The sequence below is a fragment of the Neurospora tetrasperma genome, assembly GCF_000213175.1.
Source record: "Neurospora tetrasperma FGSC 2508 unplaced genomic scaffold NEUTE1scaffold_81, whole genome shotgun sequence".
Taxonomy (NCBI): Eukaryota; Fungi; Ascomycota; class Sordariomycetes; order Sordariales; family Sordariaceae; genus Neurospora; species Neurospora tetrasperma.
The window spans coordinates 9,610,645-9,638,249 of NW_009799179.1; the positions used below are offsets into that span (position 1 = coordinate 9,610,645).

At 52.3% G+C, this 27,605-nt stretch overlaps 10 protein-coding genes across 10 annotated transcripts; 5 read left to right on the forward strand and 5 right to left on the reverse strand.

Moving 5' to 3' along the window:
* Positions 1-538: 538 nt before the first annotated feature.
* Positions 539-3,358, forward strand: NEUTE1DRAFT_115535 (uncharacterized protein; the record flags this gene model as incomplete). The annotated part of the gene is made up of 1 exon (XM_009859036.1): positions 539-3,358. The coding sequence occupies one exon, from the start codon at positions 539-541 to the stop codon at positions 3,356-3,358; it is 2,820 nt and encodes a 939-aa protein (XP_009857338.1).
* Positions 3,359-3,717: 359 nt separating this feature from the next.
* On the reverse strand, positions 3,718-4,527 carry NEUTE1DRAFT_134059 (uncharacterized protein; the record flags this gene model as incomplete). Its single annotated transcript, XM_009859037.1, has 3 exons — positions 3,718-3,985; positions 4,099-4,305; positions 4,462-4,527. The coding sequence occupies 3 exons, from the start codon at positions 4,525-4,527 to the stop codon at positions 3,854-3,856; spliced, it is 405 nt and encodes a 134-aa protein (XP_009857339.1).
* A 1,881-nt stretch (positions 4,528-6,408) lies between these two features.
* On the forward strand, positions 6,409-8,982 carry NEUTE1DRAFT_150992 (uncharacterized protein; the record flags this gene model as incomplete). Its single annotated transcript, XM_009859038.1, has 4 exons — positions 6,409-6,457; positions 6,518-7,334; positions 7,389-7,840; positions 7,898-8,982. The coding sequence occupies 4 exons, from the start codon at positions 6,409-6,411 to the stop codon at positions 8,596-8,598; spliced, it is 2,019 nt and encodes a 672-aa protein (XP_009857340.1).
* Positions 8,983-9,419: 437 nt separating this feature from the next.
* NEUTE1DRAFT_126986 (uncharacterized protein) lies at positions 9,420-11,107 on the forward strand (the record flags this gene model as incomplete). Its single annotated transcript, XM_009859039.1, has 4 exons — positions 9,420-9,515; positions 9,633-9,676; positions 9,773-10,492; positions 10,554-11,107. The coding sequence occupies 3 exons, from the start codon at positions 9,635-9,637 to the stop codon at positions 10,569-10,571; spliced, it is 780 nt and encodes a 259-aa protein (XP_009857341.1).
* Positions 11,108-12,003: 896 nt separating this feature from the next.
* NEUTE1DRAFT_93356 (uncharacterized protein) lies at positions 12,004-14,176 on the forward strand (the record flags this gene model as incomplete). Its single annotated transcript, XM_009859040.1, has 4 exons — positions 12,004-12,060; positions 12,125-12,135; positions 12,292-12,624; positions 12,783-14,176. The coding sequence occupies 4 exons, from the start codon at positions 12,004-12,006 to the stop codon at positions 13,693-13,695; spliced, it is 1,314 nt and encodes a 437-aa protein (XP_009857342.1).
* Positions 14,177-14,290: 114 nt separating this feature from the next.
* Positions 14,291-15,073, reverse strand: NEUTE1DRAFT_53084 (uncharacterized protein; the record flags this gene model as incomplete). The annotated part of the gene is made up of 2 exons (XM_009858406.1): positions 14,291-14,577; positions 14,863-15,073. 2 exons carry the CDS (start codon positions 15,071-15,073, stop codon positions 14,291-14,293), a joined length of 498 nt encoding a protein of 165 aa, XP_009856708.1.
* A 573-nt stretch (positions 15,074-15,646) lies between these two features.
* Positions 15,647-17,002, reverse strand: NEUTE1DRAFT_150996 (uncharacterized protein; the record flags this gene model as incomplete). The annotated part of the gene is made up of 2 exons (XM_009859041.1): positions 15,647-16,564; positions 16,628-17,002. 2 exons carry the CDS (start codon positions 16,802-16,804, stop codon positions 15,647-15,649), a joined length of 1,095 nt encoding a protein of 364 aa, XP_009857343.1.
* Positions 17,003-18,812: 1,810 nt separating this feature from the next.
* NEUTE1DRAFT_119308 (uncharacterized protein) lies at positions 18,813-20,652 on the forward strand (the record flags this gene model as incomplete). The annotated part of the gene is made up of 3 exons (XM_009859042.1): positions 18,813-19,404; positions 19,457-20,330; positions 20,400-20,652. The coding sequence occupies 3 exons, from the start codon at positions 18,856-18,858 to the stop codon at positions 20,420-20,422; spliced, it is 1,446 nt and encodes a 481-aa protein (XP_009857344.1).
* Positions 20,653-22,354: 1,702 nt separating this feature from the next.
* On the reverse strand, positions 22,355-23,311 carry NEUTE1DRAFT_53312 (uncharacterized protein; the record flags this gene model as incomplete). The annotated part of the gene is made up of 1 exon (XM_009858625.1): positions 22,355-23,311. One exon carries the CDS (start codon positions 23,309-23,311, stop codon positions 22,355-22,357), a length of 957 nt encoding a protein of 318 aa, XP_009856927.1.
* A 1,387-nt stretch (positions 23,312-24,698) lies between these two features.
* Positions 24,699-26,142, reverse strand: NEUTE1DRAFT_119309 (uncharacterized protein; the record flags this gene model as incomplete). The annotated part of the gene is made up of 4 exons (XM_009859043.1): positions 24,699-25,121; positions 25,184-25,332; positions 25,478-26,018; positions 26,116-26,142. 3 exons carry the CDS (start codon positions 25,844-25,846, stop codon positions 25,091-25,093), a joined length of 549 nt encoding a protein of 182 aa, XP_009857345.1.
* Positions 26,143-27,605: the final 1,463 nt, after the last annotated feature.

Consider the following 27,605-nt stretch of genomic DNA (forward strand, 5'->3'; position numbering starts at 1 on the left):
ATTTAGCGCTGGACGAAAGAGGAAGGCAACATTGATGCGTCACTCACCGACCAAACACCTTTCACATTTTATTTCCTTCTTTAACCTCACTTTTGACTTGAGAAAACCCCCTCTTGCATTCTCCATATTGTATTTCAAAGAAAAGTCAACAACGGAACCCGTCACCGCAATGTTCTCCATCTCCAATTAAGCAGAGTAGTGGTCTTGCCACAAGCACCCAGTTAGGACCCTTTCCACGGACCTCACCTAACCACCCACTATTCTTATTACCAACATCACCAGACACCGAGCAACTTGCTCTACAGCATCCAAAATGGTTACCCGAATATACACACTATCCTCCTATAACACATCCCTTCATCGTGCAATACTAGTTCATTATCCCCGATATCACCACCACGAGACTCGCTGATATTTGTTATTGCTTGTTAAACCGTCTTGCTCAACATCACATATCAACCAGAGTTTGTGATCCAAACTTCAAAGGTGTTACCACCCCCCAATCAATCACACTACCAGCGAACAATTCCAAATCAACATGTCCGTCTTCACTTTTGATCCCAACCCCCCGCGAGTCTCCTCTCCCTGGCTCAAATCCTCCGAAGGGCCCAGCCGGCGCTCCACTCCGGAGGCCCGTTCCTCAACCCCTACTACTCTCGGCGTCATCCAAACCGGTCTGCTCTCCGACTACAATGGCATCACCCGTCTAGAAGCCGAGCCCCAAGAGGGTCCAACCGAATACAAGCTCCACCTTCTCCTCCGCCCTCGTCGCAAGTACGAGCACAGCAGCACCTCAACAGCCAAGATCTGCGGCTCAACCCAAAGCAGACCACTGCCTTATGATCCTACGTCCAAGTCACTACGCGGAACTCCCGTTTCTGTCGGAGGTGGCCCAGGCGCAACCACAACGAGACAGGACCGTTTCGAGCACTTGACTACCCAGTTGCTCTGGAGACTCCAGCAATCTTGTCCTTACCATGCCAGCTCCGCGGCTGTTGATCTGGTGATCCCAAAACTGCCGGCCCCGTATGAGCTGGAGCGGGATGGGAAGGTGAAGCTGGGAAAGCTGTTACCGGGGCTGGAGGCATCGAGAGGTGCGCTGTATGAGATTGGGGTGGCAGATGACGGCACACTTGTCGGGCTGACGAGAGATGAGCTGGATGAAAGTTTGGCAAACCTGAGGGTCATGGCGGCGAGCTTGGGGTGCAACATGAACGTGCTGAGGATGGTGATTGTGGGCGAGTGCGAATGGATCGAGTCTTCGGATGAGCTTGGGGATTCCTTATTCGAAGAACCTCGGAAGTCACGACGCAAGGACAAGCTATGGGTGGCTGAAGCGCTGATCATGCCGGATTTGACTGCTCAAGCTAGCGGTACTGTGCCTTCGGCTTTGCCCACCATGAAACAGGGTCCGTTGACCGCGAACCAGTTGCGCGTTACGCTTACGGGGCCGACTACGTCTGGGAAGTCTACGCTTCTGGGCATTTTGTCTCAAGGCTCACTGGATAATGGCCGTGGAAAAAGCCGGCTCATTTTGCTGAAGCACCCTCATGAAGTAGCTTCGGGCGTCACTTCTTCCGTGGCTCAAGCACTGGTCGGTTACCATGAAGACGAAATCATCAACGATGCTCACAGCGGAGTTGAATCTTGGATCGACGTTCATGACTTCACCAGAGACGGTCGATTGGTCTACCTAGTGGACTCGGCCGGAGCTCCAAGATATCGTAGGACCATCCTTCGCGGTACCGTCGGTTGGGCGCCGCATTGGACACTGCTCTGCATAGCAGCCGACGGCAGCGATGCTTCCCCTTCCGTTGACGCCCCGGCTCCGGGAACCACTCCAACAGGTGGCAGCAATGGCATCGACCTAGCCTCCGCCCACCTCGAGCTATGCTTGAGACTTAAACTGCCCCTTGCGATAATCATCACCAAACTTGATCTCGCATCCAAGCCGTCCATCGTGTCGACGCTCAACAAAGTTCTCACCGGCATCAAGCGAGCCGGTAGAACTCCAGTTATTCTCAAAGCCGACGCTACCAACCCTTCCGATCTTACTCATGTTTCGCCAACCGAGGAAGCAGCCGTCGCTAAGATCGCCGACCAACTTGCTTCCAACGGTGACTTCCTATCAGTCGTCCCGATAGTTCTCACCTCCGCCGTCGATGGGCGCGGCCTAGGCATGCTGCACGCCTTACTCCAGGGCTTGCCTTTGCCTCCCACCCCAACCGCGCACGACTTCACCGGCCCAGCTCTAAACCCTGAGCAGCCTGCTTCACTCTTCCACATTGAAGACCAGTACAATCTCGCTGCATCCTCATCGCTAGCAACAGGCGACTCAGACGAGGAAACAGACCTCGGCACCGTGGTAGCAGGCTATCTCCGCTTCGGCAGCCTGTCGATAGGAGACACGGTAGTCGTCGGTCCCTTTCCTTCATCTTCCTCGTCTGACGATATCAGCGACACGCCCAGCCCAGCTACTCCTTCGCTAGGCGCAGTAGGGGCCACGGCCACGGGCAGTGACAGTCACCTCCGCCCTACCCTATCTGATATTGAAGCAAACCCGTCATCAGCTGAACTCAACCGCCTTAACTCATCGGCCAAGTCCAACCCGTCGGCGTCTGCTTCCTCGGCAAAAGGCGAATGGCACACCGCCAAGGTGGTGTCTATCCGTAACCTTCAGTTGCCGGTGCAAACACTGGCGGCCGGGCAGGTGGGTAGTATAGGGATGGTGTTTGATCACCGTGACCCGAACACTGCAGAGACAAGCAATGGAAATGGGAATGGGAATGGCACAGGAGGTAAGAGGGCAGCGAGGATAAGAAAGGGTATGGTCCTCGCTGTTCCTGGGAAACACATGTCGTCTACCACCTTGCAGGCTGCTAGTGGGGTCACGGCGGTTTTTGAGGATGATAACCACGGTTCCTCCTATGGTGATGGAAATGCGGAGGACGAGGGTGTGGCTGGATCGCTGACGGTGGGAAGTCTGGTCAACGTCTACGTGGCCAGCGTTAGGGCGTCTGCAAGGGTGGTGAGGGTCACTCGTCTCACTCCCAGTCCCTCTCTTTCTCCCGAGTCTACGGGTAAGAATGAGGAAGGTGATGGGGACGTGTTTACCTTTGGGGAGGGTGAAGATGCCTATAAAGACCCTTTGCACGCGGGCAATGGTGATGGTGATGGCTTAGACCCAAATGGCGAGGAGACAAGAAAGAAGGGATGCGAAGTCCAACTGGAACTCCTCTCCAATCGCGAGTGGATCGAACTGGGCTCGAGGATCTTGATATTGGGTGATAATGGAAGTCGGGATCGGTCGTCGCGGTTGGAGGGGTTTGTAGGGAGGGTTGTTGAGATTGTTGAGTGATCTGTGTTGTTTCCTATGGTTTGTTTTTGAATATGAGTAAGTGTGACAGCGAGTCTTTTTTGCTCTTTTGTCGCTTTGGATACGAGTTGATTGTTTTTGCTTTGGTCATAGCGTAATTCTGTTTATTGTTCTTGATGTTGTCGGTATTGTCGAAGCTGTTGCTGGTTAGATGATGTAACGGAGATAGTGTCTGGGTAGCATAGTGTTCTTGTTAGCATTGGTGAATTGTGTTTTGTTTGTAAACAACGGCTCCATTGGGTGTTATCCCGGCTGGGTAATGTATAAACCAATGTCGTGATGTTTCGTAGCATTACGTGCTTCCAGTTTCATGATCAGGTCTCAACGCAAGACCCGTGTTTGCCATCCAAAACATCATGTTCGTTATTCCTCTGCCTATCGTGCTTCCGCATTCCACGTCGTCAAAACACACGTAGCAGTTTCCCATGTCGTCCTCAGCCAAACACTGTCTTTCATTCCTCCTCTTTTTCCTCCCTCTTACGTCTTTCCACACATGACCACATCCCATCTCCCATCTCCCACATCCCACCTCCAACCCTCTACCCTCCTCTTCTCCCCTTCCCTTCCACCCCCCTTTCCCTCCTCCGCCCAGCCTGACAAAACTAAGCCCTAACCAACCCATAAAACAACGTCCAAGTCAACACGAACCCCGCAAACCCATTCATGATTCCGCCCGCCCAAAACTCGAACCCACTCCGGAAATATTTCTTGACGCCGCCTACCCCGCTCCCCAGTCCGTTGCCTGTGCCTTTATTATCTTTGTACTCTTTTGGTGACGACAAAGGGGCGACGCGGACGAGGTAGATGAGAAAGGAAGTGAGCAACGAAAAAAAGAGGTAGAAGAGGAAGCCAGAGTAGGATTCGAGACCGAGGATGCCGGCGGAGATGCCGAAGAGGGAGGCGGAGAGGGATTGGAGGTTTTGGAGGGCCTGTGATTTTATGTGTTAGTTCTTGTTTGGGAGGGAAGGGGAAGGGGAGAGGGGAGAGGGAGAGGGGGAGACTGGGTTGGTGGATGATGGAGAGCGGGCAGCTGAGCGGGGGGAAAGAAAGGTATGGTATGGGGAGCTGGTGACAATGAAACGAACCTTGGAGTTGTGCATCACGCTCTCCTGCACGATGGGCGAAATTTGGAAGTCTCGTTCGGATAGCATGGTGGCTTTGGGTATCTTGTCGTGAATATGATTTGATTCAACGGATGGTGATGTATCGTGTATCTGGCGCCAGGCCTACTATGCGACAGGAAGAGAGCTTGGGTGCTGTTGATTTCTTGGCGGGGGTTTGATGTGCAACCAGCCAATTTACCCCGGATCGTCGTCTTGTTTTTCGTCGCTTTTGTTTCGTTTCGCTTGTTTCGTTATGTCTCGTTTTAAGTATCGGCGAATTCGTTTCACGTCGTGGGGTCGTTAGGATGGTGATAGGTAGTACACTCCCGTGGTCTGGTCTGGATGGTGTCGTTGATCAATTGCGTGTCAATTAGTGACCCAGCTCGCCCCAGATGGCCAACGTCAGGGAAACGGAGCTGGCCTGGAGCTGTTCAATGACAGTGGATGCCTGCCCCGAGAGCCATGCACAACAGAATTGATCCCGGCAGGCAACGGCGCACGTGGCAGGGCTTCAGCTGCTAAGAACCTTTACGGCTCTCCGGCTCCATTGCCGGCTTCCGGTGGAACGAAGAACGAAGCCTTGGGCCGTCGATCCGTTGTACTGTAATCTTATCGTATTCTTACCGTCTTGTCAGCATTCCTGGCCTCTCGGCGTCGGCGACGTTGACGCGGCGACACTGGCATGTGTCGAGGTAATTTCCAGGGTTCAAGGTGCACTAGCGTAACAACGGAACGAGCGGTCCAGCCTCCTGAAGAAAAGGTGTCATTCAACTGAAATGTTTCAACCTAGGGATTGATGGTTGGATCTCCCAGCCTGTCTCTTTTTTTATTTCTGTTGGACCCCCTTCTTCACCGATATCAAGGCTGAGCTCATGGTCTATGGATCACTCCTGGGAGTGACATAACTGTGCGACGTTGGGCCTTTTTTAATCTTCCAACTTTTTACTTTGCTGGCATTTGGTTACTGGACTGGAGAGAGACGGGCAGCAGATCATCACAGCAAAGACGGTAAGATACAGAATCCACCCCCCTTGGTTCGCGAGTTGCAGAACGAGTGGCGTCAAATTTCACGTCATCTGCCAGGGTTCTGTGACCTTTTAATGAGCATCCCCAGGACCATCAACTATGTTATTTTGGGACTCAGCTGTGGAGAGAAACACTAAATTCATGGAGAAGAAAAGGCTTCCATAACTGATAATCATTCCACTAGTATTGGCACTTGTCACAATTTACAATTTCTCATTTTGGACAACGCCAGCCGCTCGCTCGTTCAAGGCTCGGACGTCGCCAGTTGCCCGTTTCCCGTACGACAACCCCGTTTCAAGCGGTCATCAATACTGTAGTCACTTACACCAATTTCCAACTGAACCTTGACACTCCTTTTCAACATCGACAACAACATACAACCATCCAAACTACGATAAACCACGATCGATCGAATCTTGACAACGTTTCACGGAACAACAAAGACAAAAGGGCATATGCACCGATAACCGACAGCGCTAGCACCAACACTACTTAGGTACTCCAACATCTCACCTTGCGCCGCACTTTGCTTTCGCACGTCTCGACCACCTCGCATAGCATAAGCGACACCAAGAAAACCCACCGATTCCCAGATCTCAGCCACACCGACCCACGCCTAGCTTTAGCTCTGCAGAACTACGGACATTAAAGACGATCGAAGGAGGAACCAGGACTTGAAACAAGGAAACTGCGTGGTGCCGCCGGCCTGGTATCTGTACTCCGTCGAAACAAGGGGACAAGCACACTCCTCTTTCTTTCTTCCTTGTTCAGAGTGCCGCCTGGCGTCAGATGGAGAGCTAGCACCACATACCGACCTCCCGTTTCTTTGTTGGATGCTCCTCTCCCGTTCTCTTGTCCGAGTCCCGTCATTGTCCGAGTCGTTGTCCGGCCGTAGTGGCATCCATGGAGACCGTAATTCAGGATTGTGAGCCTCTTGCCAATTATCTCAAGGGTTCGCTTACCTACTCACTGTCCATCTCTAAAGCACAGCAATACTTACTTGCCATGACAGATCAAGGCGAAGAAACACGCAACAATGACTGGTCAACACCGCCAGCCTCCGAGTCCGACCACAATGGCCAATTCCACGATGCCCACGATGACCGCCTCTCCGAACACAGCATCTCACCCCCCTCCTCTCCCAACTTCGCTCCCGTAGGCCGCCCCATGGTCCGCAAGCGGTTCCGAAAGAACGCCCCCGAGCCAATACAACTCGAGATCCCACACCGCATGAAGCGATACAGCTCGCTCGGCTCGCTACATGACTCCTATTCTGTAAGGATCTTTTACGCTCAAATCATAGGGGCCATGTGTGTTGAACTAATGACGTTTGTTCGTGGTGAAAAGAAGGCCGTAACAGCGAGGATAGACCGCGCCGACAACCAAAAATTCATCGAGCAGTTTCGATATACGATCGTCGCCTCGCAGTTGTTGAGTGGACACTCGGTTGCTGGACTTAATCACTTTTACCGAAATCAAGATGCCGATGCTTCGAAAGAGCAAAATAACGATGTCGTACTACCGAACTCGACGGGGCTGATAGCGACGGCTGCGGGAGCGTTGGTGGTGGCGTTGGGGATAAGGTGGCTGTGCTTGGGAGGATATGCTCGTCTGACCAAAAAGGGGGTGCTGGTTGCTGTCGTGATTGCCGTTGCGGTGGGATTGGTGGCGCACTTTTATATCCGGAAGCAGTGGCTGAGATATGTGCGGAACAAGGCGCTGGCGGAGGTTGCTACTTTTGTGGCGAAGAGTCAGGATTGGGATAGTGCTACTAGTGCGGCGCTGTCGTTGATTCAGGAGGTTGAGTTGGTGTCGAGGGGGTATAGGCTGTGAGTGTGGTCTTCCGGAGGATATTGGGGTTAACTGCGGCTAACAAAAACCAGGAGCGCACCACTACCGCCTATCAGCAGAATCGAAGACCGAAGCCAAACGAGACGATGCGGACGCCTGCGCAAAGCTCTCAAGCAGCGGTTTGCCGATATGATCAAGAGCTACATCCAAGTGACAACAGCCGTGAAGGGACTTTCGGAACAGTTGGATCTGGAAAAGTACTACGACGTTTACGACATTACCGACTTTGACGTTTCCGATGCAATGCAAGGGTTTCCGGAGGTCGCAACGGATGAGGCGGAGTCGTTACGGGTGCTCAAGATTGCCGCTGCTCGGTTCCATACCATCCGCAAGCTGCTCCTCTGCGCTTTGCTTGCGTTCGAGGCTACGGGAGACAACAGCGACTTTGTGCGTTGGTCGACGGCGGCCCAGTGTCTCAGCCAGCTGAGCAGTCTGACAGGTGATTGCTACGAGAGGCTTCGTCTCATCTTGAGCGATGAAGAGAGTGAGTTTCATCCCGTATTATTGCACGCTACACAAACACAACAGCTAACAAGACCAGGCTTCCCCGCCATCCCCGAAACCAAGTTCCCTCTTTCCCCCAACCGCGAGAAACGCCGAACGCAATTCCGCAAGCTCAACTCTCTATCGACGGGCATCCGCGGTCTCCAAGCCAAGCTGGCACTGTTGCGTGAAGAATCCGAGAAAGCACTCAACGAAGCCGACGATATCTCTGAAGTTGGTCTCGACCTCATGTCGCAATACGAGTCTATCGGCCAGGACCTCAAGATGCTGCAGCAAGCTTGGGAGGATGGCAAGGCTGCGCTAGCCTCAGGAATCGACCGCAACGAGAAACGTATTTCGTCTATGAGCATGTTGTACTCGCCTGCTACCTCTCTGAGCGGGTTGACCACTGTCGGCGAAGAGAACGAAACCGGTGGCGGAGCGGAGGATGCGCTGAAAGCGCTCACCGGGGAGACGTCTCCCACACGAAACTCTTCGCCAAGTCCCAACGAGCCGGATGTGTTTGAGGCGGTTGCGCTATCGGCTCGGCCAAGAAGTATGCTGACCAGGGAAGAGAGGTTGGTGAAAATGAAGGAGGAGAGAGAGACGAGGGCAATGCAGAGGGAGAAGGCAGAAGCGAGTAGGGGCATGTTGAAGGAGTTGGAGATGGTGATTAATTTGAGGCCGAAGAGACATACAACCATGGGGCCAGGCGGGGGAAACGGAAGGAGTGCGGCGCCGACGAGGATCTCTTTATGACGACAGACAAACTCTGCGGCATTCTCTTTTTTTTCTTCGGGGTTTCTTTCTTTGACCATTATATTCTTGCATGGCATCATGGCAGTGCGCGCAGACAAAAGAGAGGGGCGAACAAGAACAACAACAACGAGAAGGCCAGCTTGCCAGTTTTCTTCAACAGCAACAACAACAACAACCTTGGGTAGAAAGGCGTTTTGACGGATACACAGACCATGGGAATATTTGAAAGCTGGGGGCAGGCAAGCGAGCAATGTGGGATACAGAATTTAACGGCGTTTACACACTTTCATATAGACGATCTTGGGCGGGCATTTTGCAACAAATTCTTTTTTGAGTTGGGGGAGGGTGTAAGATAGGTGAATAATGTAATAATCAAAATATATTGGAGAATGGAGGTAGAGTTCGAGCAGAAATGAGGGAGTCAAATAGTTGAAGTCATATCATCGGAACTGAAGTGAGCAGCATACCTTCGACATTGCCGTCGAGACACGATTCAAACAGAAAGAAAGAGGGGATTCAGGGCAGCTCCCACTGAAAACGCGAAGATTGCGCCTGAAAGCGGACTAACAGCGCTGGAGAACGGGACCGTGCACCGGGAGCTAGCCAGAAGCGGTAAATCAATTAAGCCTAACCCCGGCTCAGCGCGTTTAGCTGCCATTAGCAGGCGCGTCAAGTCGCGAAGTGGGTGTCCCACCACCTGTATTGGTGGTTCCTCTCTTTTTATCGTCCACTGCCTGCCTGTTGCAGCTTTTTGAACAAAACCATAACTCTTCCCAAATCCAAATCTTTTCTTCTCTCTTCTTTCTTCGTCAAACCACGAGCGCCTCTCTCTCCCGAAAGTGATACCCAGCGCGCGCATATTTTCTTACCTCTTTGTCTTTTTTTTCCCCGTCGAGTTCGGTAATTCACATCCATCAGTATGTCGTCTCTGTCTGAGCGTGAAGCTGCCTGCTGCCTGCTTGACCTGGCTCTAGGAAGAAAAGCTGGAGAACAGAAGTGATGGGTTGCTGACTGGAGGACTACCACAACAACAGAAATGCTTGAAGCACGGTTGGAGCAGGCGTCGATCCTGAAGAAGGTATGTCATGTCCTCTTTCTGTCAAGAGCTGTCTGTTTCTTTTCCCAGCTAGAAGACGCCCACTAACTCTGTCATGATGATGACGGTGATGTCCAGGTCGTCGACGCCATCAAGGACCTCGTGCAGGACTGCAACTTCGACTGCAACGACTCGGGCATCGCCCTGCAAGCCATGGACAACTCGCACGTCGCGCTTGTGTCCATGATGCTCAAGACGGAGACCTTCTCGCCCTTCCGGTGCGACCGCAACATTGCGCTCGGCGTCAACCTGACGTCGCTGACCAAGGTGCTCCGCGCCGCCCAAAACGAGGACATCCTGACGCTCAAGGCCGAGGACGCGCCCGACGTGCTCAACCTCGTCTTCGAATCTTCCGAAAACGACCGTATCTCCGAGTACGACCTCAAGCTCATGGACATTGACCAGGAGCACCTGGGCATTCCGGATACCGAGTACGCGGCCACCATCAGCATGCCGTCTTCTGAGTTCAAGCGCATCACCACCGACCTCATGGCCATGAGCGAGAGCGTCAACATTGAGGCGAGCAAGGACGGCGTCAAGTTCAGCTGCCAGGGCGACATTGGCAACGGCAGCATTACCCTCCGTCAACACACCAATGTCGACAAACCCAGCGAGAATATCGAGATTGAGTTGAGCGAGCCGGTTTCCCTTACTTTCTCGCTTAAGTACCTGGTCAACTTTTGCAAGGCGAGCGCGCTGTCGAGCACGGTCAAGATCTGCCTTTCCAACGAGGTGCCGCTTTTGGTCGAGTACAACATTTCGGCTAGCAGCTATTTGAGGTTCTATCTTGCGCCCAAGGTATGTCTTTGTTTGTCATTTTCCGGTGTTAGGTCTGATGCTAACTGGTTGTGATTTACAGATTGGCGACGAGGAGTAAACGCCCCATTTACCTCCAACAACCGAACCACATCTTTGTTACGAACGACAACACCACGAAACTATGCCTTCATGTATACCTCGAGTTGTTATAAAATCATGGGGAGGAGGAGAAATGCAGTCATGTAGAAGATAAGGATTGATGCAGTGATGAGGAGAAGAAAAGGGATATGAAGAAAAAGAAATCTGTGTTTTTGAAAGAGTCTGGCACTAGTACACACAAATGTTTTAGAGGGCGTTTTGTTCTTTCTTTCTGCTGCGAAGATGAATGCTTAGGGGAGACGACGAGGTGTCAATGAATATTGCGATGGCCTCCAACACAAGACCTTCACCAAGGAGCCCGATGCTGTTGTCGTTTCCTTTTTTTTTGTCTGATGGTTTCTAACATTGATATCGGCAAACTGTCCGCCCTGTATCACTACGGTAATCATCGCTTCTCGGGAGTTCAGCTTGGCGTTGAATGTAGGTATCTCGGAAGTATGTTAAATCACAAGTACCCTTCTGACATCACCACTTCCCGTCAGTCGGCGTGTTTTCCAGAAATCTTCCACCCGACTGTTTTTTTTCTCGTCCGATGAAGGTCCTGGTGTTCACCAACTTCCCCGCATTGTTCGTTCAATGTATGTAACTTACCTACCCACCACCTGCGTGACGTCCCCTCCCGCCTACAACAGCCCAGGGCGCGCCCAACAGCTAAATGGACTCCGCATTCAAGTTGCCCCTAACACCCGCCCTGCAGGAAACTTTTTGGCGGGGCATGGGTGGTTCCTGGAAAAAAAGAGTCATTGACTGGCCGGCCCTGTGCCATGACCGTTAGGGACTCGAATCAAGATGTGGGCAAATGGGTGGCACAAGAGGGCGATATCGCAGTCTATTTGTTTGATGATACTATTTGCAATTGAACAGATCTTTCGGCTATATACGGTCTTCTTCTTTCACCGCTGACTGACTGACTGACTAGGTCTAGGGTCAGAATCATTTGTTGTGTCATAGTGTTGCTTAGTTCTTTTCCGGAATCTTTCCTCCATCTTTTCTTGACCCGGTGATCATCCAGTCCTTCCTCGGACTTCTTCTGCGAGTTCGAGACAGATCTCGGTCCTCTTGACAACAACAAACATTCTCTACATCTTTTAACTTTGGCACCAGTTCTCAACATATCGTCGAGACTTTAAGCGGCAGACTATTCTTTATAGAGACGATCTATACCACCAATTGACAGACCGTTCGTTGAATCGTCAGCTCGGCTTACTCGGCTTACGTACCTCTCTCTACCAACGATCGAGATCCTTTGCGCCGCCACTCTACGCCGCAGTACATCTCCCGAACATAACCAATTCGAACGAAGGACCTCTCTATAACACTTCTCGAGTCCGATATTTCCTTTACAACAACCAGAAGCCGAATCGCATACAAAGTACTCTACCAAGGTCACCATGAGCGACGGAGAGCCTCCAGTCCCTGACACCCGCGTGTTGGCGGTCGCCAGCCATGTAAGTCTACTTCTCCTTTTCAATTGACTTCAGGTTGAATCAATTGCTGACTGAGGGTGTTTAGGTTGTCTCCGGGTAAGTTCCGATTCACCTACAAGCTTTGCGCCGGCCTCCCTCGATGACGACTAGACCAGCCGAGTCCGAACCAGACAAGACGAGACGAGACGAGAGCGAACAGAATGAAAAGAAGAAGAGAAAAACATTGGCTAACATCAATGTCTCTACCCTCAGCTACGTAGGCAACAAAATCGCCGTCTTCTCCATGCAATCCCTCGGCTGCGACGTCGCCGCCCTCAACACGGTGCAGTTCAGCAACCACACGGGCTACCGCCAATTCACCGGCACGCGCGTTTCCGCTTCGGAAATCACCGACCTGTACCGCGGACTCAAACAGTCCTACCTCGATGACTTTGACATGATGCTGTCCGGGTACGTCCCCGGTGCTCCAGCGCTGGAAGCCGTGGGGGAGATAGCGAAGGAACTTAAGGAAAAGGCTCAAGCCCGCGGGAAGCCTGGAAGTTTCTTTTGGGTGCTGGACCCCGTGATGGGCGATAACGGCAGTCTGTACGTCGCGCAGGATGTAGTGCCGGTATACAAAGGGTTGGTGCAGTATGCAGACCTGATACTCCCGAACCAATTCGAGGCTGAGTGCGTACCTTTCTTTTCCTCCCCTTCCCTTCCCTTTACTTTCTTCTTGTTAGATCGAACTAACAAACAAACAGACTCCTATCAGAAGTCAAAATAATCGACATGCCCTCCCTAACCCGCGCCATCTCCGTCCTCCACGAGCGCTACGCCATCCCGCACATCATCATCACTTCCGTCTCCCTTCCCGGCGCTACTACCGTCTCCTCCACCATGCCCAACTCTGTACCCGGCTCTTCGGCGCCCACACCAACACCCCAAGAAGAAGGCCAAGGTCAATCACAACCGCCCCGCACCAAAACCCTCAGCGTAGTCGGCTCAACAATGACTTCTGCCCGCCGACCGCGCGCCTTCCAGATTAGTTTCCCCGCCATCGATTGCTACTTTTCCGGCACGGGCGACATGTTTTCCGCCTTGATGCTCGTGCGTATGCGAGAAGCGGTGTATAACACCGAAGGAGACTTGACGGAACGGGAGTCGTGGTTGTCAGATGATTCAGTGGACGCGCTGGACCTGCCGCTTGCCAAGGCCGCGGAGAAGGTGTTGGCGAGTATGCACGAGGTGTTGACGAAGACGGCGGAGGGGATGAAGGGAAGGGTGCAGAGGGCTAAGGGGTTTGTGGATGAGCAGCTTCAGAGAGAAAAAGCGAAGACAGATGGTGTTAATGGGTGTGGACATGCGAATGGCCATGAGTCGGTTGAAGATGGACATGTGGATAAGAAACCTAGGTTGGATTCGACACAGACGACGACGACGAATGGTAATAGCAATGGCGTGGAAGATGGGGAAAAGACGGAAGAGAGGATAAAAGAAGAAGCAGAACGAAGGAGGAAACAAGTGGAGGAAGCGGAAAAGGAAGAAGAAGTGCAGGCGAGGAAGAGGTTACATTTGATGAAGAGCAAGGCGGCCGAGTTGAGGCTGGTCAGACATCTGGATAGTTTGAGGCATCCCAAGGTGGAGTTTAGGGCTAGGAGGATAGAGTGCTCTTAGCTTTTTTTTGGTTCTGATTGGTTATCCAATTATCTTTGCGAGAGAGAGAGCGAGGAATAGAAGGGGTGTGGGATGACGGGAACAGCATTGGATAGCGGGAGTTATTGTTGATCTGCTGTTGGTGAGCGAGGCGCTATTCTATTCTATTCTACCATAGAAGCTAGATCAGAGCATGGGCATAGCATTGCGGGAGCTTTGGGGGAGGGAGTTGGTTGGTGAATGTCCTGACCAAGGTATATACCACACTATACATACTTCGTACATCACGAATTGGATTAGAAGAAGAGTTATGGAGTTTTGATCCAAGATGGACCATTAAATCCAGAGCTTGCCTGACAAAGTACCTCCGCTGCACGTCAAGCTGTTCGTTCGTTCGTTCCCTGCTCGTTCACACAAGGTATTGATCACCGATACTTGTGTCCATGTCCACCACTCCGTAGTATCATATGCATGTCATACCTTTCAATGTTTCTGCCAGATTTCCCGAAACGCCGTCCATCTATATCGCTTCATACCCCTAACCCCTTTCTTTTCTTTTCTTTTCTTTTCCTCCGACCGAAAAAAAAAAAAAACAGGAACCAGTTTTCTTTCTTTCTTAGTTCTTCACCTGCTCCCCAACACTAGAACTAACGCCCGTACTCCCGAACCCGCCCGCGCCTCTGACGCTCTCCTCCAGCTGTTCGACCTCGACCACCTCGGGGGTATAGATGCGTTCGAGAACCAGCTGCGCGACGCGATCGCCCTCGTTGACGGCAAAGTCCACGTCCGAGTGGTTAAACAGGAGAACCTTGACTTGGCCGCGGTAGTCGGCGTCGATGACGCCGGCGCCGACGTCGATGAAGTTCTTGGCTGCTAGGCCGGAGCGGGGGGCGATGCGGCCGTCTATGGTTTTTTGTGTTGCTTTCTGTCAGCGAACATTCTGAGGGTAGAAAGGTAAGAAGGAAATGTAAAGAAAGGGAAGGTATAAGGAAAAGGAAGGGAAGGGAAGGGCAGGAAAGGGACGGGAAGGGAAGGAATAGAAAGCGAGCGAAGCGAGGACACCCCCGGAGGGCCCCCGGAGGGCCTCCACGGAGTGGCCACCGGAGGTGCACTCGAAGCAAATTAAGAATAAAAGAAAAAGTAAACAGAGGAGAAGGGGGAAAGTGAGGATATTAAAAGAAAACGTACAAGTCCCAGCAGGAACAGCCATGGAAATATCCGTATCCACCAGACCCTTTCCGCGCGCAGGGATCGTAGTCTCCTTGGAAGCGTAGATGTCATAACCAGCAGCGAAGGCGGAGCCGCGAGTGGGCAGACGGGCCTTGTCGGACAGCTTCTTGATGAGGAGAGGAGGAGCTTGGTCGACCTTGGTAACGGGAGTCTGGGTATCGGCAGTCATGGTGGCGGCGGTGGTAGTGGCGGTAGCGGTGGTTTGGGAGGAGGAATCAGCGGAGGTCTTGATGCGCTTGGCGGGAGGGGAGGAGGTAGCAGTAGGTTCGGTGGTGCCGGTGGTCATTGGTGTGATGGTTGCGAAGAAGTGTTTGAATGTGGTGGTGGTTTGGGAAACAATTGAGAGAGAAGAAGAAGAAGAACGAGAGAGGAGAAGACGGCGGGCAACAAACATTGATTTGCTGCTGCGCGAGGGAGGAGGAGGAGGAAACGCAGCTGTTTCAATAGTGGGGAGACGGCAACACTGCGGGCGCAAAAGCAAAGCAAAAGCGCAGCCAAAGCTGAATGTAAGCGCGTTGGGTGACGCGTCGGACGGACGCGTAAATTGATTGATTTCAGGGGTCCAAAATCTCTTGGCCAGTGCGTTGCCTGCCGGGAGAATGGCTTGAGGTAAAGGCAACAGAAAGGAAGAGGGTGATGAAGCTGAAGCCCAAGGAAGACTAGGTCTGTAACCTCAAAAGATCGACTCGAGCCAGATACCTTAGATATTCCACGATGATAGACTTCCATGACCGTGGCTGCCCTAATCATCCAACTCCCTCCCAAAATCCACCAACCTCAACCTCGTAGCATCCCTCGGGTGGAAAACTGCCACCTTGCTTCTGACCAAAAACCTCGCCGCCGCCGTCTCCCTCTCGATCTTCACATATGCCGCCGAACTATCCCCTCCGGCATCCATGCTCTTATTCAGCAGTTTCTCAATTAAACTCCTCATCTCCGCTCCCGCCGCACTCGCCTCATCCCTCTCCCTTTTTCTCTTGCCAGTACCCTGTCTCCCCTCCTGCTGGTCTTTTTGGGCACCCCAAATCTCATCAATCCTCCTCTGCCTTCCATCCCCCTCTTCTTCTTCATCCGTCTTCTTCGCCTTGGCCTTCTTCAACTTGCCCCTCGCATTAAATCCCGCCTCCAGATCCTCGGCATCCAAGTCCATCATCTCTCCTACCACCGGCCCGCCCATTTCCTCCGCTGCCAGTAACGGGCCAAGGTACTCCTCGATGAACCAGTTTAGTTCTCTGATAAGCTTCTTGGTCTCCTCGTCGTATCTGTTCCGCTCTTCTTCCATCTTTTCCAGTTCCTCTTTTGCTAGCTCCTCGGGCGTCCTCTCCTTCTTTGCTTCCATCCCTTTCCTGAGCAATTCGACGCGAGCCTGAAGAGCTTCTTGGAGCTCCTTCTGCTCGCGGACTTCGGTTTTCAAGTCTTCGAGATGGTGCTTTTGCCGGTCGAGGAGGGTGGAGGAAGAGGAGAGGTAAGAGTTGGTTTGGGTGATGGTTTGACTGGTTTTGCGGATGGCGAGCAGGGCAGGGAGGACGGAGTCTGGGAAGGGGAGGAGGGGAGTTGGGTCCGACTCGGCGAGGGAGGTGTAGGCGCGGGTTAAGAGGTGCATGGAGGAGAGAGGGTTGAGGGGTGGTGGTGGTCCATTTTGGGCAATGTTTTGTTTTAGCTGTGAATGTGTTATTAGAGAGTGAAAAGGGGGTTTGTTGACATGACATGGGGCTCGGCTCACCTCGTTCAAAGTCGCCTCGGCTTCTGCCGTCATTCGCTTGAGTTCGCGAATTGTTCGCTCTAGGTTCGCTTCATGCACAGGATCCTTGACGCGACCACCGCTGCCGTTGCTTGAGCCTGTGGTAGTGGATCCTTGGATGATGCCTTCCATGGTGTTGGTGTTGTTGGTTGTTGACATGGCAGGCTCTCCGAAGCCCTTGTTGGTCTAGTTGGCTCAGGGGGTGGCAAGTGAGGAAAACCTAGGCGGGACACGGTATCACAGCGTGGAGTAGTGAGAAGTGAGAGTGAGAGAGTGTTGCACTTGCAAGCAGGTATCGGTGTTTATTGGTGTACAACGTCCGGGACGAGAATTTGGCAACTAGTAGTGCCACGTTCATGAAAAGTGTGTGTTTCCACCCGGATATGTCCAGCAGCCGGGATGGAGAAGCTCAAAACACGACTTCCCGTAATACGAATTGGTTTCCGATGGAGGAGCTTAGTCAACAGCCAACCACGAAGCTCTCACCGAAGCCTGAGTGAATACGCGCCCGTTTGTTTTCGTCGTCGGCGTTCAAGGCAATGAACCTGACTGGGATGAAACCACTAAAATAACAACAACCACGACAACAACGTGATGGTTCACTGGTTGTTTCTCTCGTCGGATGGGTCTCGTTGGTATTGTTAAATACGCCGTAACACCGTGTTACTGTATTACAGCAGCAATGCCGGTGTTCAGTTGCAGGCAGCAAGCATTGAATGCGTGCAGTGAACTTGGTGGTGCAGTGGTTGAAGAACTGTGAACTGAAGCAGGAAGTGGAAGTGCTGAAATCGGATCGCAGCTTCTCTCGCTCGCTCGTGTGGCCTGGACCCACAGAGCTCGGATGCCTTGGCAACTGGGCGTTGGGCAACGAAGGAGGGAGGGAGCTGGGGTTGCAGGCTGGGCTGCGGCGCCGTCCAGGAAACCCATGCACCAACTCCCGTCTTTCCAGCTCTAGCTTCTCCCCAAGACCGGCAGAGCAGCTGTGCAGGTGGCAAGCGGAGCTTAAACAGCTGTCTGCAAGCAAGCGTCCAGCTGTCAGGCGTATACCGGGCCGTCACCTGAGGCTGTTGAGTTGGCCTGTGGCCCGTGGCAGGTCGCGTCGGTTGAGGCTACGGCCGGTTGCTGATCCTGCTCACCCAGGCGGGACCCTCAGGTTTCATCAAGCCATCTCCCTTCCACTCCACAATTCCAAACCAAACCTCACTCTCGCGAGACATTCCACTTCCACTTCCACTTCACTTCCACTTTCTCCCCCCAACGGCCACTCACCACCTGGCAACCCTTTCCTTCTCGACCACACCCCTCGTCGTCGTCATCTCCTCCTCTCGTCATCTCGCTGACTTGAGCCATCCCATCACTTGTTTTTTTTGTTCTTTTTTTTCTCTTTTTCTTCTGAAGATTCTGCAGGCTTGTTGGTTTCTCCTTTGCCACGACCTCCGACACGCGCCATCACCACGTCGTCGAAAAAGAAGTCGACCGCCCACCGCACTCCTCCTCCATCTACACACACCCGGATCGACGCTCCAAAGTGTGTCCCCCGGTCAAATCCACGATCTGCTATCGGTAGCTACAGCCGGATCTCGGATACCCTGGGCTAGCAGAAAAAGACTGGCGTGCGTCGTCTCCAGTGCTTGACAAGCGAAAGAAGGTTTGAGATACCAGAAGTGCTTCTACTCTCTTCTTCCGTACCAAACAAAAGAGCAATCCGTCATCACCTCCGTCTACTCTACCACCACCACTACCACCACCTACTCTACTACTCTACTACGTACCTCACTCACCTTCTTCCTTGCTCAACCACCTCTACTACCTGCCTACTCTTTGCGCTTCGCCCTTGCCGCATAACATCACCACCACCAACTCCCCGGACAAGGCTTCACCAACACTGCAAGATCAAGCAATCCAGCGATAGGCCTCCTTCCTCCCATACTACTTCGCGCACCAGCACCAGCACCGGTCTCCGTCCCGTCGATCGTCTCTTTGATCGGCCCTTCCCGAGCAACCACCACTCCAACACCCTGAGAGCGCAGTCCCGACCCCTTCAACCGCACCTCCACTACACTACACCAGCACGTTTTCCTTCGAAAACCCCCAAGGTGTAGATAAAACAAGTTCGATAATTCAAGAAGAATATTCATCTCGCACGACCACGACTTCTCCATCGAGACGTGATTATTACCTGACTTTTAGCTCGCTCGCTCGCAACAACCATGTCCGCCTCGCCACAGCCCACCCAGTCCGCTAAGCGGCCCCTGGACGAGTCCTCTTCGCCCTCTCGCAACGACCAGCCCGAGGCCAAGAGGCTCGCTCTCGACAAGGTTGTCAAGGACGCCCAAGAGGAGGTTGAGGCTCCCGCTCCCGAAGACAGCCACAATGCCGACGAGACTGCCGGCTCCGCCACCCCCACTCCTGCCCCCGAGTCCAACGGCACCAAGGTGAAGGGAGACAAGTCGGAGGGTCAGGATGTCCAGGGTGACACAGTTGTCCCCGATGCTCCCCAGAGCAAGGCAACCAAGGACCACGGTGCTCGCAGCCGCGCTCAGCCCCCTGTCTCTGCTCAACCTCACGATGAGACTGCTTGGATCCATGTGAGATCCGTTATTTCCAGCCCGGAGGCCGCCACCATCATTGGAAAGGGCGGCGAGAATGTTTCCAAGATCAGAGAAATGTCCAACGCCAAGTGCACCGTCAGTGATTACCAGAAGGGCGCCGTTGAACGTATTCTCACTGTTAGCGGTGTCGTTGATGCGGTCGCAAAGGTATGTCGTCCCTATGTTTCCCTCAGCAGTTCACTGGCTAACAGTTTCAAAGGCATTCGGTCTTATTATCCGTACGCTGAACAATGAGCCTCTTGCTGAGCCTTCCAACACCCACTCCAAGACCTATCCCCTGCGTCTCTTGATTCCCCACGTCTTGATCGGCTCTATTATTGGCAAGGGCGGTGCGCGCATCAAGGAGATTCAGGAGGCTTCCGGAGCCCGTCTCAATGCTTCCGACTCGTGCCTGCCCCTTTCCACGGAACGGTCGTTGGTTGTCATGGGCGTGGCCGATGCTGTTCACATTGCTACTTACTACGTTGGTAGCACTCTTCTCGAGCAGCTCAACGAGCGTTTCGGTGGTCCCGCCGCCTCAGCGTATGCCACCCGCAGCGGAGGCCCCGCTGCTTCTATTCCCGGCGGCCTGCAGGTCGTCCCCTACGTTCCTCAGCCCGCTGGCGGCAACTTTGGCAACCGCGATTACTACCAGCGCAACCGTGGCCCCGACCCCAGGTCTCACCACGGCATGCCGCCCAGCCAGTACCCTGCGCCATATGGTGCACCTCATCCGGCCCAGCCCAACCCTGCCGTCCCGATGCACTACGGTGCCCACGCCGCCGGTGGTTACGGTGCCGCTGCCCCCCACGTTGCGCCCCATGTCGGCCACGCCGGCCCGGCTCCCCATGCTGCCGGCCCTCATGGCGCCCCTGTTGCCGGCGCTGCCCTCACCCAGCAGATCTACATCCCCAACGATATGGTCGGCGCCATCATTGGCAAGGGTGGACAGAAGATCAACGAAATCAGGCAGATCTCTGGCAGTGTGATCAAGATTAATGAACCGCAGGACAACAGCAATGAGCGACTTGTCACCATCACCGGTACAGAGGAGTGCAACCGCATGGCGCTCTACCTACTCTACCAGCGTCTGGGTGAGCTTCAGAACAACGGCCGTGACTCTCAGCAACCCAATCACTAATCAGATATTCTCACTTCAACAGAAAGCGAAAAGCACCGTTCGTAGGAACGATGCCGGATGATAGCCTAATTCAGCCAATAGAAATCACCGCGGAATTCTCGTCTTTTAGTTTTTAGTCTCGAGCCTCTTATATCGATTTTATAAAATACCGGGTGCTGGGAACGTGGCGTTAAGCGGATAGTTCGTCTTCTTTGGTTTCGGGAGAGAGTATGTGAACCTGGGAAATACAGCGACTTTGAAACAAAAACGGTAATTTGCAGTTTTACTCTACCCGTGTTTTGGTGTCACTGATTGAAAAGGGGAATCTTCCCCGAACATGGTTTGGCCATCGGTCATTATCACATTCATTTGTCGTTCTTGCACTAGCCTTATAATGACGCTGTTTACTTCTTATCCTCTGAACACTCACCTCCCCAGTGTGCTCTGCTCTCAACATCTCAACTTGTGGCTCCCTTTCTGTCTACTCGTCCCACTATCCTTTGTTTGTCATTGCATCCGGCAACTCACCACTGGCTCACTAGTCTCATCGTCAAACATATGCAGCTACCCGCCCGTCTTCCCGACGTCCCACAGACGTGTGCACACCCCGGTTGGTTATTGGAACTGCTGACAGGGTTGCGTCTGCTTCTAAGGTTTTCATCGAATGACCACCTGCTTCTGCAGGTACACTCAAGGACGAGCCGGCCACTTTAGCGTTGGTAACCGAACTCCCGTGCAGGTGAGTCTTTCTTCGTGGTGTGTTTTACGTCTGATGATCAGGATCACAGATTTAGGAAATTGTCGTCGGTATGACCTGGTGAAGTGACTGTCTTGTATGTTTCGCCGCCCACTCACGGAACACGAATTGTTGAATGGCACACAGACAGATTGAAGCTGCAGTGTCAGTACGTAAAGACTTCTTGGAATATCAGGGCCCATCCCCGCTATATCCCGAAATTTTGAAGAAAATACGACAAGGAAGAGTAAGCAATTGAATCAGCGATACCCTCTCGGCTACTCTGTCTTGGGCAGAAAGTTATGACTCCTGAAGGGAATAGCGCTTTGCTGGCTAGGAAATGGGAAGTAAGCCACTTGATGATGGCCCATCATATCTCGTTATACTTTCCACTTTGAAGGATAGAACTTCCGTGGAGCTGCCTCGCTTAGTCCGTCTCGTTGATCTCTCAAAAACACCGGTGAATTTCCAAGTCTCAATGCGACATGATACAATCGATGCTCACTGCATGGTTCCTTTGAGTAAGTTGAAGAGTTCTTTCCATTTTAGTTCGTTATTCCCAACGCAACTTCCTTCCCAAACAGAAAGCCAACCGCAAGTGGCAAGATCGAAAGAAAGAGAGAGAGAGAGAGAGAGACAGAGAAAGAAGAAGAAAGAAAAAAAAAGACATACAACACCAGCTTATTCACCGGTCGTCACCAATCCGATTACTAGGCTGGCGGTCACCGGCTTATCTAGGGGAGAGCGGACGGGATCTCGAGTTTTTGCCCTGGTACCTATGGTCGTATGTTTTTGAGCAGTATCGGCCTGGTTGGATGTTGTAGGGGAAGTGGTATAGGTGATTATATATCCACACTGGAGGCAGATATTGATCTGATACATCAGATGGTTCATTCTTTGGGCTAAGAAGCCTCAGTCAAGGAGACCACATTACAGCATATCGTGAGGATGGGTCAAAAAAGGCAAGAGCAAAACCCCTGGTATTTTCTGTTCAAAGCAAAACTAACTCGCACACTCTCAAACATTCATTACACTTTCCTCTTTCGCCAGTTCTCCCGCTCCAGATAAATGACACTTTTATACCGACTGTCATCTCCTCCACATAAGCATCCACCAAAAAAAAAAAAAACTTATTGCCGGATTAGTTGAAAGGAAATAGTGACAAAAGCATTTTTCTCCTCCTATGCGACCCAACATCTCCAGCCGGGAAGCAACAAAAGTCCTAAGAACTACCCGCTAGCTCCAGATTTCAAACCCTTGCTTTAAGCAGAGGTGGAAGTAGAAGCATCAGCACCGAGATCGCCAGTGATGGCAGCAGTCACACCAACAGAACCGGAGAGGACAGAGCTAAGCAGCTCCTGGACAGCCTCCAACAACGACTCGATGACGCTCAGCGGGCTGCCAGTAGCAGTACCACTAAGCAACTGGTTGAGGAGCTCCGGGCTCAAGATACCAGCGAGGTTGCTCAAGTCGCCAAGCGGCAGAGTACCAAGGGGCACACCACCAGTCAGGCCGCCGCTAAGCGAGAGGAGGGCCTGGAGGTTAGCCAAGCTGGCCAGGGTGTTGGCGTCCAAGCCACTGCCACTGGTGGCATCACCACCACCGAGCTGCAAGAGGTTACCAAGCAGACCGGTAACGGTGTTAAGCAAGCTGCTCAACAAGCCAGTGACACCAGTCAAACCAGCAAGACCGTCGGTGACGCCCAGGAGACCACCGAGACCGCCGAGGCCTCCGAGATGGCCACCAAGCACACCAAGAGGGTACGCACCGCCAGCGACGCCCCAGCCAGCGCCAACGGGCAGGATGGCGGCCTTTTGGTTGGCCTTGATGCGGCGAGTGCCCTGCTGCACCGTCTGCGTGACGTTGCCGAGCAGCTGGGAGAGGATGCCCGTAATGCCCTGGGGGTCCTTGATGTCGATCTTCTGGAAGTCGTCCTGAGCGTTCTTGACGATGACGCCGACGCTGGAGACGACGCGGTCGAGGTCGGTGAGCGCGACGGAGGGGACGGTGCCGGCGGGGACGGAGGCGGCGGGCGAGGTGGCGGGGGTGGTTTGGCGCTTGGTGTTCATGTTGGTGTTGGCCTTGGCCATGGCGAGGTTGTTCTTGAGGGCCTCGGCGTTGATGTGCGCGATGGCGTGGCCTTGTTGCATCATGGGCACGGCGAGGGTGGAGCCGGCCATGGCGAGGGAGAGAGCGGTGGTGAGGGCGAAGGACTTCATTTTGAAAAAAAAGGAGTGAAGTGAAGTGAAGTGAAGTGAGTGTGATGTTGGTATTTGGTAAGGATTGGTTTAGTTTGGCTTTGGTGGTTTCTTTGGAAAGAGAGAGAGACTGAAGTCCTGATAATGTAGACTGGTGGAGGAGATGAAGGCTGGTGAGGAAGGAAGGAATTAGTTCTCAGTCTGGTCAGATCTGGGGATACTTATAGGTGAGTTTCTCCATGTTGTTATTGTTGTTGTCGCTGCTGTTGCTGCTTCATATCATCGCTATGTTGTTGACACGGATGCCAACTTCCCGGCCGCTGCTGGGTGTCGCTGCTATGCCACGACACGACAACTGGAATCCCAGGCCTCATGGTGGGAGATTGCGATGAACATGGTAGATGGTGGGAAAAGGCATGCGTTCCTGTGAGTTCCGTCAAATATGTAGGTGTTGGGTAGTGGTTGTAGGAATGAGGGTGACGGCCATGTCTTAGGCCTCTACCTTCGGCAACTTCCGGTACATATCTCCGACGATGAGTGAGGGAAGGCTCAATGCGACTTTCGCACCTTGGTGTTTTTCCAGTGGTAAAAAGCTCTCACAATGTAATGAGGACTTATTGAATTGTTCAGAGTTGGAATGCTCTCAGCAGCGACCGAGTGTCCTGGCTGTGCCGATGACCTCGTGAAGTCCTCGATCTTGGTGGTTTGGTGGTGAAACACCAGTGCCGAATCGACTTCATTCCTCCACCCTTTGCCTAGACAAATCAAGACAGTCCATCTGTCGAGTAGCAAAAAGTTCTCGTCCTTCTATGCCATATCTTTATCGCAGCATCTGACGGTGGAGGTAGAGGTAGCCATAACACCTGACGGCAAGCTCTCAAAACTAGCTCTCCCCAATGTTCGTAGCTGAATAGTATTCTCGCGCAGAGATGTAATGTACCAATACCTTATCCTTATCCCGGATCCATAGTTTTAGAGATGTGGGCTCAGAGATATTTCGCTCCAATTGCTGGAGTGTCAAGCCAAAGGCCTTCTCTTGAACCTCGTCCGAATGCCTATGATCAAGCAAAGGCTTATAACTACCTATGCCACTCCCCCTTCCACATTCTCCTGGACAGTTGCCTAAATCACATACGACCATAGGCACCTGGATAAAACTCGGGATCCCGTCCGCTCTCCCCTAGATAAGCCGGTGACCGCCAGATCAGTAGTCGGCTCGGTGACGACCGGCGAATAACCTGGTGTTGTATGTTTCTTGTTTCTTTTTTTGATTTTTTCGGATCTTTATCAACTCATGAGTGAACTAGAGGGGAAGGTGCGAGGAGTGCCGTATCTGGTACATGATTACTGTAGGAGGAACTCGTTCGATGGTGGCCACGGCAGATAAAACGAGACTTAATAAAATGATTCCATGCACAATCTTTTAGCATTCATTTGATGCTATCAGTTCGTTACATCGTCATAAACACACACGAAAGAAAAGACCATAATTGAGGCAGGCCGATAATCAACCATCATACTCCTAAAATGCGACAAATCAAGTGACAAAAGAGATGGGAAAAAGACGGGCAAGGACAACCTTCAGTTACAACCACCGCACATAATGATCCCGTTCAAGCGATCCCAATCAATCATTAATGCCCATTACATCTCCTCCGTCACGCCTGCCCTCATGCAATGTTCCATATTTCAATGATATGTTCGTACAATTTGGATCTCCACCCATCTTGACATTCTTCTTCAGTTTGGATAACGAAAAAGACAATGCTGACGAGAGGGAAAGAAGAAAAGTGACTTTGTTTAGATGTCAGGGGGGGCACCGCGTACCCAGCTAGTCACGGGAGAGTCAGCCTCAAAGTAAACAAACGGAAAAGTTTTAGGGGGTGAACGTACTTATCCCACATCTTGGCAATAAACCCCTGCGGCACCGGCCTCTGCTCACTCAAACTCTGGCGTCTCGCAACACTAGCCGGATCGTTCCTTCTCTTCTGGTCAATCAAGCCCTCAAAGAGTCCATGATGTCCTCCATGTCCGTGAGACGGCTGTGTTGTTTTATTTCCGAGCTGTTAGCATATGTTCACCATCTCTTTACCACCCACAACCCACAACCCACAACCCCTTTCAATCATCACCAAACAACAACAGAGAAGAAAAAGAAAAAAAGAAAAAAAAGAAAAAAGAACATACCCGTCTACCATACGGAACCTCCGTAACCGTACTCGCACTCCCCATAGGCCGATCACTCCCCGTCACACTGGTAGTCGAAGACGTACTCGCGCTCCGCTCACTCCTGAACGCTTCAGAAGCAGCCCCCGCGACATTAGGAAACAGCTTGGTGCTCTCGTCAATCAACTTGCTGCTTTCGCTCGATAAACTACCCCTGGCTCCGCCGCCCATGCCTTGGGCAGCGGCATCAGGGCCCGTCTTGCCGGCGGTGCCGGGCGCGACGGGGGTGGTGTGCGGGGCCGGCGCCTCGGTGATGGGGTTGTCGAGGGTGGGTGGATGGGCCGGCTGGAAGGGACCGGCGATGGGGGGGTTGCTGCCGGTGTCGTCCATGGTTATTGTGGATGAGGAGGATGAGTGGGAGGGATGAGAATAGGGGTGGGGGAAGAGGGGGGTGGCGTTGTTATGCGTTGGGAAAGAGTTGTTTGTGGTTAACTCTACGAGGAGGTTGTTTGGACTTGACTGAGTGGTATATAGTTGTGGACTTGTCACTTTAGATGAAGTTCTAGTAACAACGGTGAGTGAAGAATCGTTAGATGTAAAGGAGGAGTAGCATAGGAACACAAGCGGACGAAGAGGGCGGGGTTGCCGGTGGTTTATACCTTTTGCGTATCACAGATGCTCGCGTGGGTGCTTGAGAGGAGTATGTACCTATGCACATGCAGTGACGGCTATGGGCAGCTATGGTAGCGCAAGGCCAAGGAGTTCTCCGTTTTCCATTCTCTCTTGACACTACAAACCAAGATCCGCAGGACAAATTGGTGAGATCAGTCGACTGAAGATCCAAACCGAAAGATGGATGTACCTCATCATGTCGTCACATGCAGAGAAGGGACGGGGCCGTCCGCCGTTTTGGAGAGAAAGCACGTCCCGCAGGAAGAGCAAAGCTTGACCAAGGTGAGCTCGGATTTCTGATCGTGGTGTTGGGGTATATGCACGTATGTCGGCGTATGATGTTTGGGAGGTACTTGGCTCGTATGTCCAAGTGGGTATAGGCTCCCAAAGTTCATTGAGATGATAAAGTCCATCACTATCACGGATTGCTTTGATCCCAAACAGAATAGACAAGTTGTGTGTTCTGGCTGGTTCGTTTCGGGACCTTCCAGAACATCTACCCCTCGCGTGTGTCGCCTTACGATCGATTTAGGAAACGAGGGGAAGTGAGATCTGAATGGAATTGTGCTGATGTAGTGTATGGGTGGCCAACCATATGGTTAAGAAGAAAAAGAGGGGTACTGTGTTTACCTATCCGAGTGAACTTGGCAGTAGATCGTCAACCACTGTCGTTGTCTTCAAGTTTCTTCTCACTCTTGGTTGCCGGGCATGTCTCCGGACTTGGTATGCTCACGGCAGCGGAAGCGGCTGATTGACAGGTGGACATCGGAATCGGTCACTGTCATGTTGCCAGTTGGATATGCAGGAAATCCAAGTCAGCAGAAAGAGCAGAGTTTCGGTGCAGAAAAGTTGCATAAGAAGTGGTTTCCATTAGAAATCGGATTCCAGACTCGTTTGACTTGGATGAGAATCTCAAGGGCATCCATCGGATCGAATTGGTGGACTCTCGAACGTACAGTACCAAAAGCTCTCGGACCGTATTCCAACAAAAGGGAATGACGTTGAGATGACGATGCCGCAGGCACTGGCCTTGAGATGTTTACTGGGTGTTGGGGTCATCGTCACTCTCTTTGGCAGTTGTTTCTGTGGCGACTGACAGGCGTTGCTGTGAGACGGAAGTTGTTCAACTTTGCTTTTTCTGTCTGGGTCGTTCATCCTTGGACTTTGGACTGTGACGATTGATGGAAATTGGTGATCTGGATGGCGATGACCCAAGTGCTCTCAAAACCAAGGAGAGATGTGGATGTCAAGATAGATGTACTTGGATCGCGAATGCCTCGTTTTGGATAGAGGTTGTATATATACAGACTGTTGAGGGTCATGGTGATGATGAATGATTCATACCCATGATGGATGGAATGAGTATGTTTTGGGTAAACAATCAAGATCACTAAATCTTGATATGAACATGTCGTCAAGACATCAACTTCCTACTCGAGAAGTTATTCTCTGTCATGATCATGATCGATGAGCTTTC